This window comes from Argentina silus, assembly GCF_951799395.1.
Source record: "Argentina silus genome assembly, chromosome: 3".
NCBI lineage: Eukaryota > Metazoa > Chordata > Actinopteri > Argentiniformes > Argentinidae > Argentina > Argentina silus.
The window spans coordinates 4,636,648-4,651,605 of record NC_139657.1 but is presented as its reverse complement, the minus strand read 5'-3'; the positions used below and the strand labels follow the sequence as shown (position 1 = coordinate 4,651,605).

Genomic DNA, 14,958 nt, shown 5'->3' with positions numbered 1-14,958 from the left:
TTTTTTTTGGTTATGTTTGGACCCCAGAAAGAGTAGCTGCAGCAGTAGCAACATCCGAATAAACTAAATTAAAATGTTAAGAGAGATAATTGGTCGTTGAAAATTGTAAATCATTGGGATGATTATTTTTTTCTTTGCATAAGAAGATCTATAAAAAATATGAATATTAATGGATGAGAACTGATAACACTGAAATGTATATTAATTGATATAGTGCATTGTTCAATCGAACAAGTTTGTCTTCTCGAGGGAGTAAACATGTAAAAATCTAAGCAGATCAAGGTTGTCCAGATGGGAAATATGGAGTAATCGCCTTAAGTATGATAAAGATATAAACATTGTCAGTGATTCAGAGGAGATCACAGAGAAATGTTTTTCTTCCCTCAGATTTCCAGTAGTGAAATATCTTTGATGTAGACTGTAATGACTAAAGCCTCTTCAAGCAGCTGTCACTGTAGAAATGATAGCTCAACTTGAAAAGCTTTACGTGGGTGTGTTTGGGTTATGCTATTCACGCGGTGTGCCAACTGCATGTAACATCTCGATGCTGAAGGACAAGAGATATAAAAAAAAAAAGGATGAAAAAGCAAGGTTGTCTAGAGTTTAAGGTTCCTCTCCGTGTTTGTTTTGACTAATGCATCACCCTGACTTGCATATAAACTAAAAGTGGTAGCCTTATAAACGTATATCCGACCCTGGCTGCTGACAGATGGCATGGCGCTCTGCTTCTTGAACAGGTGTGGTTCAGGAGGTTCCTTACGGAGGTGCTGCCTCCAGATCTTCTAACCATGACAGACACAGTGGTTGAGACGATGTGTGGAGCTACAGCACTGTTGCTCCTCCTGCTCTGCCTCCTCTTCATGACAGCCTGGACACCTACGGGGAGGTCTGCCATACCAGGTGAGAAACAACCACAGGCTCTCCTTGATCAATGCTATGAAATTGACACGCATTCATTTTTGCTGATAATGCTCAAATAGTAATCAATAAGTGGTACACCTTTAGAGAGAAAATGTATTTTCAAAACTATATTAATAATAATGATTAGTCTGATTGTTCTACTTGTTCTAATTCCTGTAGATTCACAACTTAAAAAAAAAAGAAAAAAAAAAAGAGCATGTTGAGTTGTTCTTGAGGAGCAAAATGTAAATAGTGTCTTCTGTGTGTCTCAATGTCTCCGTCAGGTCCCTACTTCTGTGCAGGTCTGGGTCCTATTCTCTCCTACTCTAGATTCATCTGGACAGGGATCGGGACAGCCTGCAACTACTACAACAAGAAATATGGAAGCATCGTCCGGGTCTGGATCAACGGAGAGGAGACGCTCATTCTAAGCAAGCAAGTTCGGTTGAAATGAAGAAAATGAATACTGAACTCATTTAGTCCTGGTCTGTTGCCGGAGTGGGGAACGTCTTACATGTTAAGATGTATTTTGCAGGTCGTCTGCTGTTTATCATGTCCTGAGGAGTGCCCATTACACAGCCAGATTTGGCAGCAAACAAGGGCTGCAGTGTATTGGCATGTATGGGAAGGGCATCATCTTCAACAGTGATATCCCACTTTGGAAAAAAGTGAGGGCATATTTTTCAAAAGGTATACACCCACACGCCTTTCTTTACCAAAAGAAAATGCTGAGAAAATATCAAACTTGACCAAAAATAGATAATGCTTAATGTGACTATGTGACTAATCAATAATGTGATTAGTGAGAGCTGAGGTAGAGTCTGTTGTGTCAGCTCTGACAGGCCCCACCCTGCAGAGGACGGTGGAGGTCTGTGCCAGCGCCACAGACAAACACCTGGGTCGCCTGCAGGAGATGACGGACCCCTCAGGACACGTGGACGCCCTCAACCTGCTGAGGTGTATAGTGGTGGACATTTCCAATAGGCTCTTCCTCAGGGTGCCTTTCAATGGTCAGTAGTGGTCAGAGGTGCTGCTAACACATCATCTCATACTGTTACAGAGAACGCGTCAAACTTGGCCTTCATTAAGTCACTAGAAAGAACATCGAAAATGGATGGCGCATAGCCATTGGCTATGATCAGCACCCCCACCCATAACTTCACCTATGCACTAACAAGATTTTCCAGCACACAGCTTTGATACCTGCTATAGTGCTGTATGTTGGTCTACTGTACTTCAAACAACATGTACTCTGGGCAGGTTGCATAGTATTCAAAGCTTCTCTCAAACAGCCTAATTCATACTCTCAGAGTACGTTTTCTCTGAAGATAGTGATTTATATTTTGCATGACAAGATACAAGTTCCTTTTGTTGCCACACAACACTTACAGTATAGACAGTGCTTTTCCTTTACTTCGCGTTTGACTTTTTGGTGCTCTTTGTAATTCAGAGAAGGAGCTACTTTTGAAGATCCACAACTACTTTGACACCTGGCAAACAGTTCTGATCAAGCCTGATATCTTCTTCAAATTTGGGTGGATGTACAAAAAGCATGAGACAGCAGCGTAAGTCCATCACACACTCTGTATTCGTCGGGTACATCAACACAGCTTCCCTATGCTTCCATAGCTTCCCTATGCTTTATCATACATGTAATCAAGTGTGTTCTGCATCCCATTTGAAGTAAGGAGCTACAGGACGCAATGGAAAGCCTTATTGAGGCCAAACGGAAGATGATTGTTGAATCTGAGAAGCTGGATGACAATATTGACTTCACATCTGAACTCATCTTTGCCCAGGTCTGCCTTTGCTGATTAGTAACTATTGCTGCAAAAGAGTCACAGAATAATCATTCTGATCTTGTAGTGAGTCGTGTGTGTGTGTGTGTGTGTGTGTGTGTGTGTGTGTGTGTGTGTGTGTGTGTGTGTGTGTGTGTGTACCTTTGTTCAACAGAACCACGGAGAGCTCTCAGCAGACAACGTCAGGCAGTGTGTGTTGGAGATGGTGATCGCTGCTCCTGACACCCTGTCCATCAGCCTGTTCTTCATGCTCATGCTCCTGAAACAGAACCCTGAGGTGGAGCACAAGATCCTGGAGGAGATCAACTCTCTCATAGGTGATTACACAACTTCTCAGAAAAAAAGGGGGTTGGAATCAGTTAGAATTTACAATACATTGGGGGCGCTTAGTGGCGTAGCACACTAATGCGCATACCACATAATTGCAAGGTTCCTGGTCCGATTTCAACCCTTGACACGTCTTGCATGTCATCCCTCCTCTCTCTCACCCATCCGTCCTGTCAATCTCTACTGTCTCTATCCCAATAATGCAGAAACTTATTTAAAAAGAATTTACAATGCATTGGACAAATATCTCACTAGTAGCTAAGGAGTGATGGCCATCACAACATGCTCACAAACTCGTTTGCTATTTCCTTCACAGGTGAGAAGAATGTTCAAACAGTTGATTTTCAAAACTTAACGGTCCTTGAGAGTTTCATCAACGAGTCCATGAGGTTCCACCCTGTGGTTGACTTCACAATGAGACAAGCTCTGGAGGACGACGACATTGATGGCACCAAGATCACCAAGGGAACCAACATCATACTCAACATTGGTCTAATGCATAAGACGGAATTCTTTGCCAAACCTAACGAATTCAGCTTGGAAAACTTTGATAAAACTGTAAGTAGAGATTATTATCGTTTAGATAATATCTAGTGAGAATTTCACCATGAATGTGTGTGTGTGTCTGTCTAGACCAGAGCCAGGTCATAGTTCACCTCCACTCACTCTCTATGGCAGGTGCCCAGTCGCTACTTTCAGCCTTTTGGTTGTGGCCCTCGTTCCTGCGTGGGCAAGCACATCGCCATGGTGATGATGAAGGCTATCCTGGTGACCCTGCTGTCCCGGTACACGGTGTGTCCTCGTCATGGCTGTACCCTGAGCAGCATCCAGCAGACCAACAACCTGTCACAGCAACCGGTAGAGGATGAACACAGCCTGGCCATGCGCTTCATCCCCAGGCTTACCACAGCCTCAGCCCACTGACCGCTACCACCAATCAGAGGCCCTTTCTCAATCAATCGTTAGAAACCATTGGAAGAGAAGACCTAGGTTCCTCCCCTTAGATATTCTCCTCCAATGCTTTTTGAGAAGAAGGGAGTAGAGGACGGAGGAGAGGAGGCTAGGAATCAAGTTTCTAACCGTTGAGAAAGGGCCAGAGACTAACACGAACCAAGAGATTAATCCTCTGTACCGATTATCTTCTGTTTTACTGATATGAACTGCACATTAAAATGTAATGTAGTAGGGGTGGGATAGAGTTCCTTGCTGACCTTTTGTCAAAGTACTGGATATTAACAATGTTTTTTTACTACAGTGGATATTTCTTTACTAAAGTAGATATTGAAATGAGTGCCATCAAAATGTTCAACTAATTGTTTGAATGATATGACAAATAACCTTTTTTATGTGATAAAACACCCATTTTGTGTCCAATTAGAAAAATAGTTCAATAGTAGTGTATCATTAAATACCACAATAAACAACTTGGTTCAATAGATCTAAATGTTACATAAAACTGCACTCTACTCTACGTCCAGGTGTTTTCTGAACTTGGTGTATGTGGTGTTTTGTACGTATTGTACATTTATTTACATTTATGGCATTTAGCAGACGCCTTTATCCAAAGCGACTTACTACAAATACATTTGTTTAAGCAACTGAATCATCTATCCATCAGTCATCGCAGGATAAAGTAATCAATGCTCGGACCAGGGGCCATCGGCATTGTACTGTATGTGATGTGGTGGTGCAGTAAACAAATAAACGACCTGGGTAACTCACATTACACCATACATGTCCGATTTATTACAAGTAAGCAGAACTGCACAACAGGCACTCTAAAGTACACTGCTCCTCTGTACCACAGGCACAAATGAACACGCCATACACTGGCATCAGAACATAAGGCGTTTGGTTATCTCTGTTAGTGTAGTGTGAAATACAGCTCATTAAACTTCAGATTCAAACAGTGCTCCGTATCCAGCACTTAAGCAAAGAGAAGAGAAAGGAAAAGGCAAAACTTCCCTCTGAACACACATTTAAATGGCGGTACAACTAGACCTCCCTCATGGTGATATTGTGAATCTGGCCGAGGGAAACACACAGTCCACAGAGCACCAGCATCATCTTGTATTTTACAATGAAATAAACATATAAAACATGTATTCTATAAGAATATATCCAATAAATAAGTTGGAAATACTGCATTCATATAAAAATATAATAATCGTAAGACTCCTAAGATCCATCTCTTCTTATGAATTAATAGGCTACAGAACCAAATGCATAGATAATCTATTACAATAAATGCAGCATTCTGCAAAACTTAACATGCAGGACAATCTCATCTTTTTAGAATCATTTCATTTAAATGGAAGACATAGCTTTGTAATGGAACATCTAAGCCATGACAATACCTTAGTAATTAGTATGGATTTACAGATGCTTACTTTTAGAGAGCTGATGAAGGGCGTTTCTATCAATGGAGGCTGGTGGAGGTAGAACTCAGAGGACAGGCTCATTGTAATGCATGGAACGGAATAAGGAAGGGTATCAAACATTCCATTCCATGCATTACAATGCATACTGCTTCTGATTTCTATTCGACATCATAAAAAAAGTAAACAAGTCAACCATATAAATAAGACTTTAGTGCATGTGAACGCCCTAAACGGGTGCTTTCAGTGGAAAACAAAACAAAGGGGACATATTCTCTCTCTCTCTCTCTCTCTCTCTCTCTCTCTCTCTCTCTCTCTCTCTCTCTCTCTCTCTCTCTCTCTCTCTCTCTCTCTCTCTCTCTCTCTCTCTCTCTCTCTCTCTCTCTCTCTCTCTCTCTCTCTCTCTCTCTCTCTCTCTCTCTCTCTCTCTCTCTCTCTCTCTCTCTCTCTCTCTCTCTCTCTCTCTCTCTCTCTCTCTCTCTCGCAGAACAAGCATCTAGATTATTACATCATGTTTTGGACAAATGAGCAGAGGGAATTCCCAAGCTAGTTGTGCACCTCTCTGGAGACAAATACACTGTATAAACATCCCTCTAGCTATGTTCTGAAGAAAGGAGTTAGTGTTCTGTTAGCCAACACTGTAGTTGAGGAAGATACACAGTTCCTCATACTTCACTTGCTCATCAAAGGCACCTTTTCTTCATAACACTTAATATCACCCCAATACAATCATCCAAAAATGAATCCCATGATTTGATACCATTGCAGGCTTTGGTTTAGTGTCAGTGTGGCTCACAACTGCTCAGTTTTGCCCGTACTCTTCCTACGTTTCTCACAGAAATAGCTCATCTGAAAGAGTTATCTGTTAAAACCACAAACACCACTGCTCTCCAACTGTTCTGGCCACCCACTGCAGCTGCTTATTTCAACTCAAATTTAGTGGAGCAACTCCATATGTAAGACATGTTTGTGTTTGTTTGACACACCCGCCCCAGAGGGCTGAATCACACATGCATTCCACTTGCTCCTGAGGTGACTCCATTTCCCGCTCACATCAAATATGTGAAGCAATTGGAACAATAACTTGTTTCCACTAAAAAAACACAATAAATACAAATGCTACATGGACATGGAAATGGAACAACATGAACCTGACAAACAAATAGAAAACAGTGTATTGTAAGGAGGAAGGACACACAATATAATTTGCTTTAGAACTTCTTCTGTCACTGCGATGAGGCCCTTTGCTGTACAATGCTTTCCTCTTCAGTTGTTCAGGGCAGCTGTCCTCTCGGAGTGTGTGTGTGTGTGTGTGTGTGTGTGTGTGTTGTTCTGTACAGTATGTGGGGGGTTCAGCGCTCCTGCAGGACCTTCTGACAGTGATAGAGGAGGCAGTCAGGCAGCTCTGGGACAGGTGAGCGCAGCCACACAGCCAGGGACTCATCGTGGACCCGACAGTGCAGCAGACACGGCTGGCCCTGGGGGAGCCGGCACGCCACGATGCCCTCTGACCCTGAGGGACAACACCAAGTGACACACTCAATCATACTGAAGGCAAAGGAGAGAAGTCATCTAGGAGAACATGTTCCATTTAAAATGATGCAGTGTGCAAACATTGATGAAATCCCAATGTCGATACTAGATAACTGTGTTTATGACCAGAAACTACATTTTAAGTGAGACGTTATGACTTGTCAAAAGCCGCAAAAGATAGGAAATTCAAAATGAGCACTAACAAGGTTTTCCAGCACACAGAGTTGATACCTGCTATAGTGCTGTATGTTGGTCTACTGTACTTCAAACAACATGTTCACCACTGCGCAGGCTGCTTAAGATTCAAAACCTCTAACGCCGATCATCCAATATTGTGAGGCGTAAGACATATAGATTTTTTTTAAATCAACCTTTTGGTCTCAATACAACCTTTAGGTCTCTCAGCCCTGAGTAGTAAATGATCAGAACTTAGATACAGTGACAGTTAGAGGAAAAAGCCTGTGTACCAATGATGTCGACGATGTGGAGATTCAGCTTCTCTTTCAGTGTATTCAAGGTGGCAGTAAGAGGGTCTCGGTCATCATCAGTGACCAGCTGAAGGTTCTGCTTGGTGTCATTAGAGAGGGACAACCACATGCTCCCGTACTCTGCTGTGGACAAAGCCAATGGCCTGCACAGACACAGGGATTACAGGATAGGTTAATTACTGTACTGTAGTGAGTTAGTGGTTATCTGACTGGGCTAACCTGTAAAGATTGTACTGAACATCTCAATGTTAAATAATCCTCTTTGTTTTTATTGATAAGCGCATTGTATTGCAAAGTGTGTACGAAATGTGCTTGATAAATTAAGTTTGATTGATTGGCTGATTGATTGGCTGATTGATTGATTGTGGGGGCGACAGTTATCAGTGCTGTACCTGAGGAAGTCGGCCAGGGAGAGTTTCTGGGTGAACTGCAGCGCCTGGGGCTCCCCTTGAGGCAGCTGGTACGACACCATCCCTGCCACCTCCACCTTGGCCGAGGGTCTCTTCATTACCAGAGAGTACTGGCACACCGTCACACTGTGACCCCTGACCTTCTCTAATGCCCTGGTATCTGAGATGCAGGAAACCTGAGGAGAAAAATAGAAACAAGCCATGACAACCAGCTCGCTTTCAAGTAAAGGGACAAGGTAACACAGCATTCACTTCCTGCCTGAAAATATACCTCAAGTTCTCTCGATTTCAGCTGCAGCAACATGTGTTGAATGGCTGAGTCAGTGGCGTTGACGATGAAGATGACCAGCACCATGGCGTCCTCTTTGTGGACACAACTGGCTGAGAATGCCAGGCTTTGGTTAGCGCAGAGGGGGGTGATGTCTGAGTGGGCCAGCCCCGACAGCTCTGCAGGCAGGTGGGAGTCCAGGCACAGGTCTCTGGGTCTGTCTTGGTGTGTGTGTGCAGGCGCCTCCACGGCCACCACCATGCCGTTCCCCCTGATCAGAGACAGGCGGCCTCCTGCCTCTCCTGCCACCTCCCCCTCTGCGTCGCAGGCGCCGTTGGTAGCGGTTGGGTCCTGTGTGTGTTGATGAGTCTGTTTAGCTGTGGTAACTCCCCCCCCTGAGGGCATAGTGGGTGAGTCCAGCAGGTTGTTGTTGTTGTTACACAGCAGGCTGTCCACGGCACTGCGAGACGAGTGGGAGGAGTCAGACGAGCGCTCGCTGGCGCCCGACGATGACCCCTGTCCCCTGGGTTTCCTTCTGAACCGCTGGGGTACCGGCTCTGCTTTTCCCATCTAGATGAGGCAGCGGTTTCAGTTGTTAGATAAGGATGAAGCGTATCCATTTGTGTCTACACTGCACAGCGTACTCGAGATAAGCTTCATAAACAGGAACTACAGAATGTGACCTTACCAGACAAACAGAGTTTTGGGCCCCCAGGCCAACGAAGAGTGACGAGGCCAGCTGTTGCTTCTCCTGGTCAGGCTCAGGCGTGGGTGTGGGTGTCGGGGTCTGTGGACTCTCAGCGCCGCCCTGCTGGCTGGGGGACAGGAGAGGACTGGGCACTTCCACCTGAGCAGTTTCCTCCACAGGTTCCCTCAGGATCAGATAACCTTCCTTCCCCCATACCCTCTTCACTCCGTCCAGCTTCAGCGTGGCAGAGCTGAAATAACACTGGGATATCTATCTGTGTCTTCTGGGCCCAGTATTTCAAAACTTTTAATCTCGATCAGAATGATCCAGATTCTTTTTTGATATCCAGGATCAGATCGAGCCAGCTGATTTCCCATATACTACTCAAAATTGGCCATAGCTCTGATCCTGAATAGCAAAAACATAATCTGGATCATTCTGATCGAGTTTAAAAGTTTTGAAATACTGGGATACCCTGAATATCAATTCAATCAACAAATCAACAGCCAACGAAACAAAACAAAACAAAATAAAACCTAAACCTTATGGAAGTGAGATGCTAAGGTAGTGTACATTAATTCAACACACACACACACACACACACACACACACACACAAAGTATAGAAACATCATCCTCTGTGAAAGTGGGATAATGGAGGGAACATACCCTCCTTTTTGTGAGAGCTCAGTGCTGTTCCCTGACAGGCCGGAGCTGATGGACAGAAGTGTGGGAGACTGCCTGCCTGTGATACTGCAGGAGGACAGACTGCCAGGCAGGGACATGCCGTAGGGCTCCAGGCTCAGAGCTGAGGAAGACAACACCATCGGGATAATCAATAGCATGTCGGTTTATGATCGCAGCAAAATCAGTGTCCCTGAACAATGTGAATGATACCACAGGAACGGATGAGGTGAACAGAGGAGGTGGTTGTATCTGGAGGATCTGGAGGAAGAACCCTCTCACCTTTCTCTTGGGCCAGTTCCTCTTGTCTCTGATGAGGAGGCTTGTATGGAGCTGCCCCAGCAGCCAACGCCTCAGACACAAAGCCATCCAGGAAAGACAGGGAGGAGTCCACCTAGGCAACAACACAACACAAACACATCAGTTAGTCATCAGAATATCAGAAATGACTGGAAAGAAACCTATCATAGTTCTATCCATTAAAGACATATGTTACGATACGGATGGATGGAGGGGAGGGGGGGAATTGGAAATGTAAGAACTACAGTATAGGAAACCATTACGTATGTCATGCTGTCATAAGCATTAGCAGGTTGAGAGTCTGCCAGTAGATGGCGCTGTGCCGTGCTGTGCTGTGCTGTACCTCCAGATGCTCCAGGCTGCCGTCTCGTGGCAGCACCCTGGCTCGCTGCTCTGTGTCCTGGCTGAGGTGCTGCAGCTCCTGGGCCTTCTGTCTCAGCACCGTGTCCAGAGAGGCACTGTACCTCTCACACACCTCCTGGGCCACAGACACACACTCGGGGCCCACACACAGCTTGGTCATGGCTGCCAGGACCCAGGTCTTAGTCTCACTGGTGGTGTGCCTCTGGTCCAACAGCTTGGCCAGGAGCCTCATGACTTTGGCTGGTTCCATGCCTTCTCTCAGGTGCAGGTACTCACCAAGCACCTGTGTGTAGGAGAGGAGAAAAATAAATAAATAAATAAAAATCCCTAACTTGCTTTCTTCCTTTCCCTAGCACTGTGGCTGCCGATGGCACTTGTTCTTATCAAAGGTTTTACTTACGATGACTGATGTATCGTTGACTCACATACTTTGACAAATGTACTTTCTGTAAGTCTCTTTGGATAAAAGCGTCTGCTACACGACTTAAATGCAAATGTAGAGGAGAGAAGGAGATTTCTTCTTCATTCAATAATACAATCTAACACTCCATTTTGTCTTTATATCAGTCAAAAGTGTCCTCAGTGGAAACACAACGACATCGTGTTAAGAGACACACAGGACATAGTCAGTGTTCTCACCCAGCTGATGACCTGCAGGAAGCGTTGGGGCAGCTTGGCCGGCTCCCCTTGTAGCAGGGCCACATACGAGTCCACAGCAAACAGCCGTAGCTGCCTGTCCTCCTCCACACTGTCAAAGCCTGGGCCAGCAGGTGCAAACAGTCACAAATGGAATCAGATTGTCGTATTCATGTACTTTTCAACCACTGCCGTAGGTCAAAGTTCAGATTCAGTGTGTGCTTCCTCTTACCCTCTGACAGGAGTCTGAGGAAGTTGTTCGGGATGTCCGGCTGCATCAAGTCTCCGCCAAGAGAGAGCACTGCATTCATGGTCTGGATGAACCACCCGTTGTCTGGGGAATATGTATGGTGGTGTATAGGAAGAGCAGCCCGTGCCATGAATGGAACATCAACAGCATGCACAAATACAAAACACACAACCATTATCATAACAACACAATCAGCGCAACTGCAATTACCATAAAAAAAACTCACACACACACACACACACACACACACACACACACACACACACACACACACACTTGGTTGAAATGCAGAGTAAACACACAGTCCCACTGCACGGCACGCAGCACCAACGGGCAAAATCATGAAAGGATATTTTTCTGCCAGTTCTGCTACCTTCCCAACCAGATCGACGGTACTGTAGTCATCATTATTAAACCGAAGAAACTCCAGCATCTTCTCCACTATGACAGTGACATTCTGGGCATTGGTGATCCGGAAGAGTAACTCCAGAGTCTACAGGGGGAATAAAGACAACACCTCTCAACACATCAACAAGTCAACTGTGTATCAAAAGGACCACAAATGCCAAACCCCCATTGACCGTGTCTTACCTCGCGCTTAATGATGAGGTCAGAGTGATCCAGGCACTCTATAATGGTCATCTGGTGCTGCAAGGCCAGGTTAGCGTCCTGCTGGACCACATAGGTCAGGGCCTTTAATCCTGAAACCACATCCAGAGTTACAGGAGTACCTACTGTACCAACAGGAAGGATGCCTATCGAGTAGGGTTTTATTATGTAGGAATCGTCGTATTAAAAATCTATTCTGCCCAGGACTTACCCAGATATTTGAGGTTTATCTTCGGTGATAGAACAAAGTTCCCAATGCATTTCGCAGCTTTCTCCAGAAGCTCTGACTTTGGATGAATCGTGTAGATGGCCTTCACACACTCATATAATATAGCTGGAAAATTAGAAAAAAGTAGATTTGAAACAAAAAAAAAGGCAAATGAGGGGATGAAATGCCTTTCTCGTTCAGTGCTGACTGATCTGTGTTGACAAAGCGTGGTGTATACAGAACAATTGGCTCAGTTGGTAGAGCATGGCGCTAACAACGTTTGGTTGTGGGTTTGATTCCCGCTGGGACCACATATACTGAAATGTAAGTCGCTTTGGATAAAAGCGTCAGCTAAATGGCCTATATATATATATATATATATATTAATTGTGTATGTTATGTTAATTGCCGTACCATAAGTGATGTTATGGTTCATCTCAGCTCTCCTTAAAGACTCGTCCAGCACCTCATACATCACCTCGCTTGTGCTGTGGAACAAAGGAACAGCTTAGACTACTGGCTTGTGCTGTGGAACAAAGGAACAGCTTAGACTACTGGCTTGTGGGAAGACACACTTTTGAGACAACACCCCAAACCCTAGATAGACATACTTGGCTATGAAATGCGGGGATCGGCTGTGAATCGGTGGACGGCAGGAAACTATACCTCTGGTCGTCTTTCCCCAAGAGAGACAGTATGTTGAGCAGCTTGATTTGCAGCCAGGGAGCAGGGACACTGTGGTAGTTGAAGTCCATGGGGAGTTTCCCGCCCACCACCTGCTTCAGTATGGTCACAAAGCTGCCAGTCAGGTCCTTATAGCTGTCTGGGCTTTCCTGTAAGATTTAGAAACAGAAATATGACGATAATTCATTGGTTAGCATTAGCTATTACAGTGTTGGCATTTTAGGTTTGACATTGTTGTTTTGTGGTAACCAGGGGTAACGCAATTGGAGGCGAGAGAGATGTCGGCCATGTTTTCTGTTTTGACAAGCCATCGGGTAGGCGCATGTATATGTTAACCCTTAACCGCCCGGCACCCCTTTCTCAGTGCACTGTATGCTACATAAGTGACGTGTACTAAAATGTATGTCAATTGTACATTAAAGCAATGAATGAACTGATGACATGAGGAACCTTGATCATCTGTAGGTAGATGTGTAGAGAGGCTGTCATGACTCCAGGGTCCTTGTCACAGAGAGCCTTCCGGAACTTGTTGTGGATGTGTTGGACCTGGTTAGGCGCAATCAGGTAGAATTTGTACAGTGCAAGGACTGCTTTCCGACGTATGATTTCCCTGTAAATGAGGTAGAGGAAAGGGTGTTTTATATATCATTGAAAAGTACATATCTGACTAAGCCAATAATGTATGTCTATGCAAAGGGTAAACATCTGGGGGCATATTGTTTCAACCACTGAACTGAATTTCCTTTAATGACATTTCTCCTAACAATAACGCAAAAGGTCAGTGTTAAAACACTTACTTTGGGTGTGTGAGTTTTTCCTCCACTAGTGGAAGAATTGCAGGTATCATATCTTTGGGAAACATCTGACTGACAACAGTTAAAGCCATGCACACCTCGATAAGATTTGTACTCTGAAGATCCTGAAAAAGACAAAACACATCTTTGAACATCCAACATCTCTATGTTAAAACTCAAGACAAAATGTGAATTAAGGTTGAAAACCTACCTTCAATACAGTGTTCACAAGCAGAAGCAGTAGCTCATGGCTTTCATTTAGAAACAGGGATACTGCAAGATAACCTGAAAACAGAGATAATCACCAATAAGGATATATCATACAACACTAAGATTCATCATGGAGATTATGACCAAATACCGGCAGATATATGTGAGAGGATAGGATCAGATAACGTCTTTTAGAGAGGCTTGACGATAGAGGCTGAAATACTGTCGTAAGCAAGTATGACTTCATTACATACCCACTCTCTTCTCCAGAACGCTGCCCTGCTGAGCCAGTTTGATAGCGTGTATGTAGCTGAAGGATGCCTCGTAACCCAGCATTTCACAGTAAATTGCTCTCACCATAATTTCTTTCATCTGTCTCTGAAATTAGATTCCAAATCAACATATATTACATGAGGCAAATATTAAGATGACAATAGTGTCCAGACCATCAATTCCTCCTCCTGTGATGATACTCATAAAGTGTCTGCTTAAGTTACCTCTATTTTCACTGCTATCAATCAATCAATCAATCAATCAATCATAATGGGCATCATTCCATGTCTAAGAGCCACAGATATATATATATATATATATATATATATATATATATATACACACACACAGAGTTGATCTATGTATGTGTCTGTATTACTACTACTACTACATGCCATACTGTAGGTGAGGCAAACAAGGACGACAGGAGACAGGTATGATTTGATAAATTGCAAGGCTGTCCTTTGAGGCTCAGCTCAGTAGGTGGTACATCAAGTGAAACTTACCATAGTGGTGTTGGGGGATGAAACCTGCTCTTTAATAGCAACCAGCTCACGTTTAATAAGCTTCTCCTCCTCCTAAGGAAAAGAAAACATGCTTTTTGAGGCTTGCCAATTTGCAGTGAGCTTGCTATATCTATATAGCTGCCCCACTGTTGTTGTCAACAACATTGCATGAGGTACAGGATAGGACAGGAACACCGGTTCAAGATGATAGCGTACTCACATGTCTCGATGTCAGTTCAGTAATGCCTCTGATGAGGTTTCCTAATTTCGAGGTGGATGAAAGTTTCCCAGCCCCTGGTTGCGAGTCAAATGACAGGAGACTCGGGAGAGCAGTCAGAGTTCTCTCAACAACATCACTCATTGTGGCGTTAAAAGCAGGCTAGAACACTAGCTTCTTGTTCGAAAATGCCCGACTAATCATTTGCCAACTTCACCAAGGCTGTCTTAAAATCACTAAATAGATAAAGCTATACATTCTAAAATAGCATCAATGTTCAAATGTGCAGCCTGACAGTCGGCCATTGTTTTGATTCAGCAAGTTCCTTTAAGTGATGTCATTTCTGGTGTCTTCTTCTTCTTCTTGTGTCTTTCCGGCGGAGTCAACGCTTTTCGGCACACCGCCTCTCAGTTTACGGCAAGTATAACACCCAA

At 44.2% G+C, this 14,958-nt stretch overlaps 2 protein-coding genes across 2 annotated transcripts; one reads left to right on the top strand and one right to left on the bottom strand.

Moving 5' to 3' along the window:
* Positions 1-1,517: 1,517 nt before the first annotated feature.
* cyp19a1b (cytochrome P450, family 19, subfamily A, polypeptide 1b) lies at positions 1,518-3,950 on the top strand (the record flags this gene model as incomplete). Its single annotated transcript, XM_083665692.1, has 7 exons — positions 1,518-1,590; positions 1,734-1,910; positions 2,351-2,465; positions 2,585-2,699; positions 2,854-3,016; positions 3,343-3,584; positions 3,705-3,950. The coding sequence occupies 7 exons, from the start codon at positions 1,518-1,520 to the stop codon at positions 3,948-3,950; spliced, it is 1,131 nt and encodes a 376-aa protein (XP_083521818.1).
* Positions 3,951-5,842: 1,892 nt separating this feature from the next.
* ap4e1 (adaptor related protein complex 4 subunit epsilon 1) lies at positions 5,843-14,798 on the bottom strand. Its single transcript, XM_083666163.1, has 21 exons — positions 14,528-14,798; positions 14,308-14,379; positions 13,783-13,906; positions 13,530-13,603; positions 13,322-13,443; positions 12,975-13,134; positions 12,507-12,673; positions 12,255-12,328; positions 11,844-11,966; positions 11,615-11,724; positions 11,377-11,516; positions 11,006-11,118; positions 10,777-10,895; positions 10,118-10,420; positions 9,757-9,868; positions 9,460-9,598; positions 8,792-9,041; positions 8,107-8,673; positions 7,818-8,011; positions 7,405-7,568; positions 5,843-6,917 (listed from the first exon to the last, which is right to left on the bottom strand). The coding sequence occupies exons 1-21, from the start codon at positions 14,666-14,668 to the stop codon at positions 6,757-6,759; spliced, it is 3,429 nt and encodes a 1,142-aa protein (XP_083522289.1). The 5' UTR covers positions 14,669-14,798; the 3' UTR covers positions 5,843-6,756.
* Between the last annotated feature and the right edge of the window lie 160 nt (positions 14,799-14,958).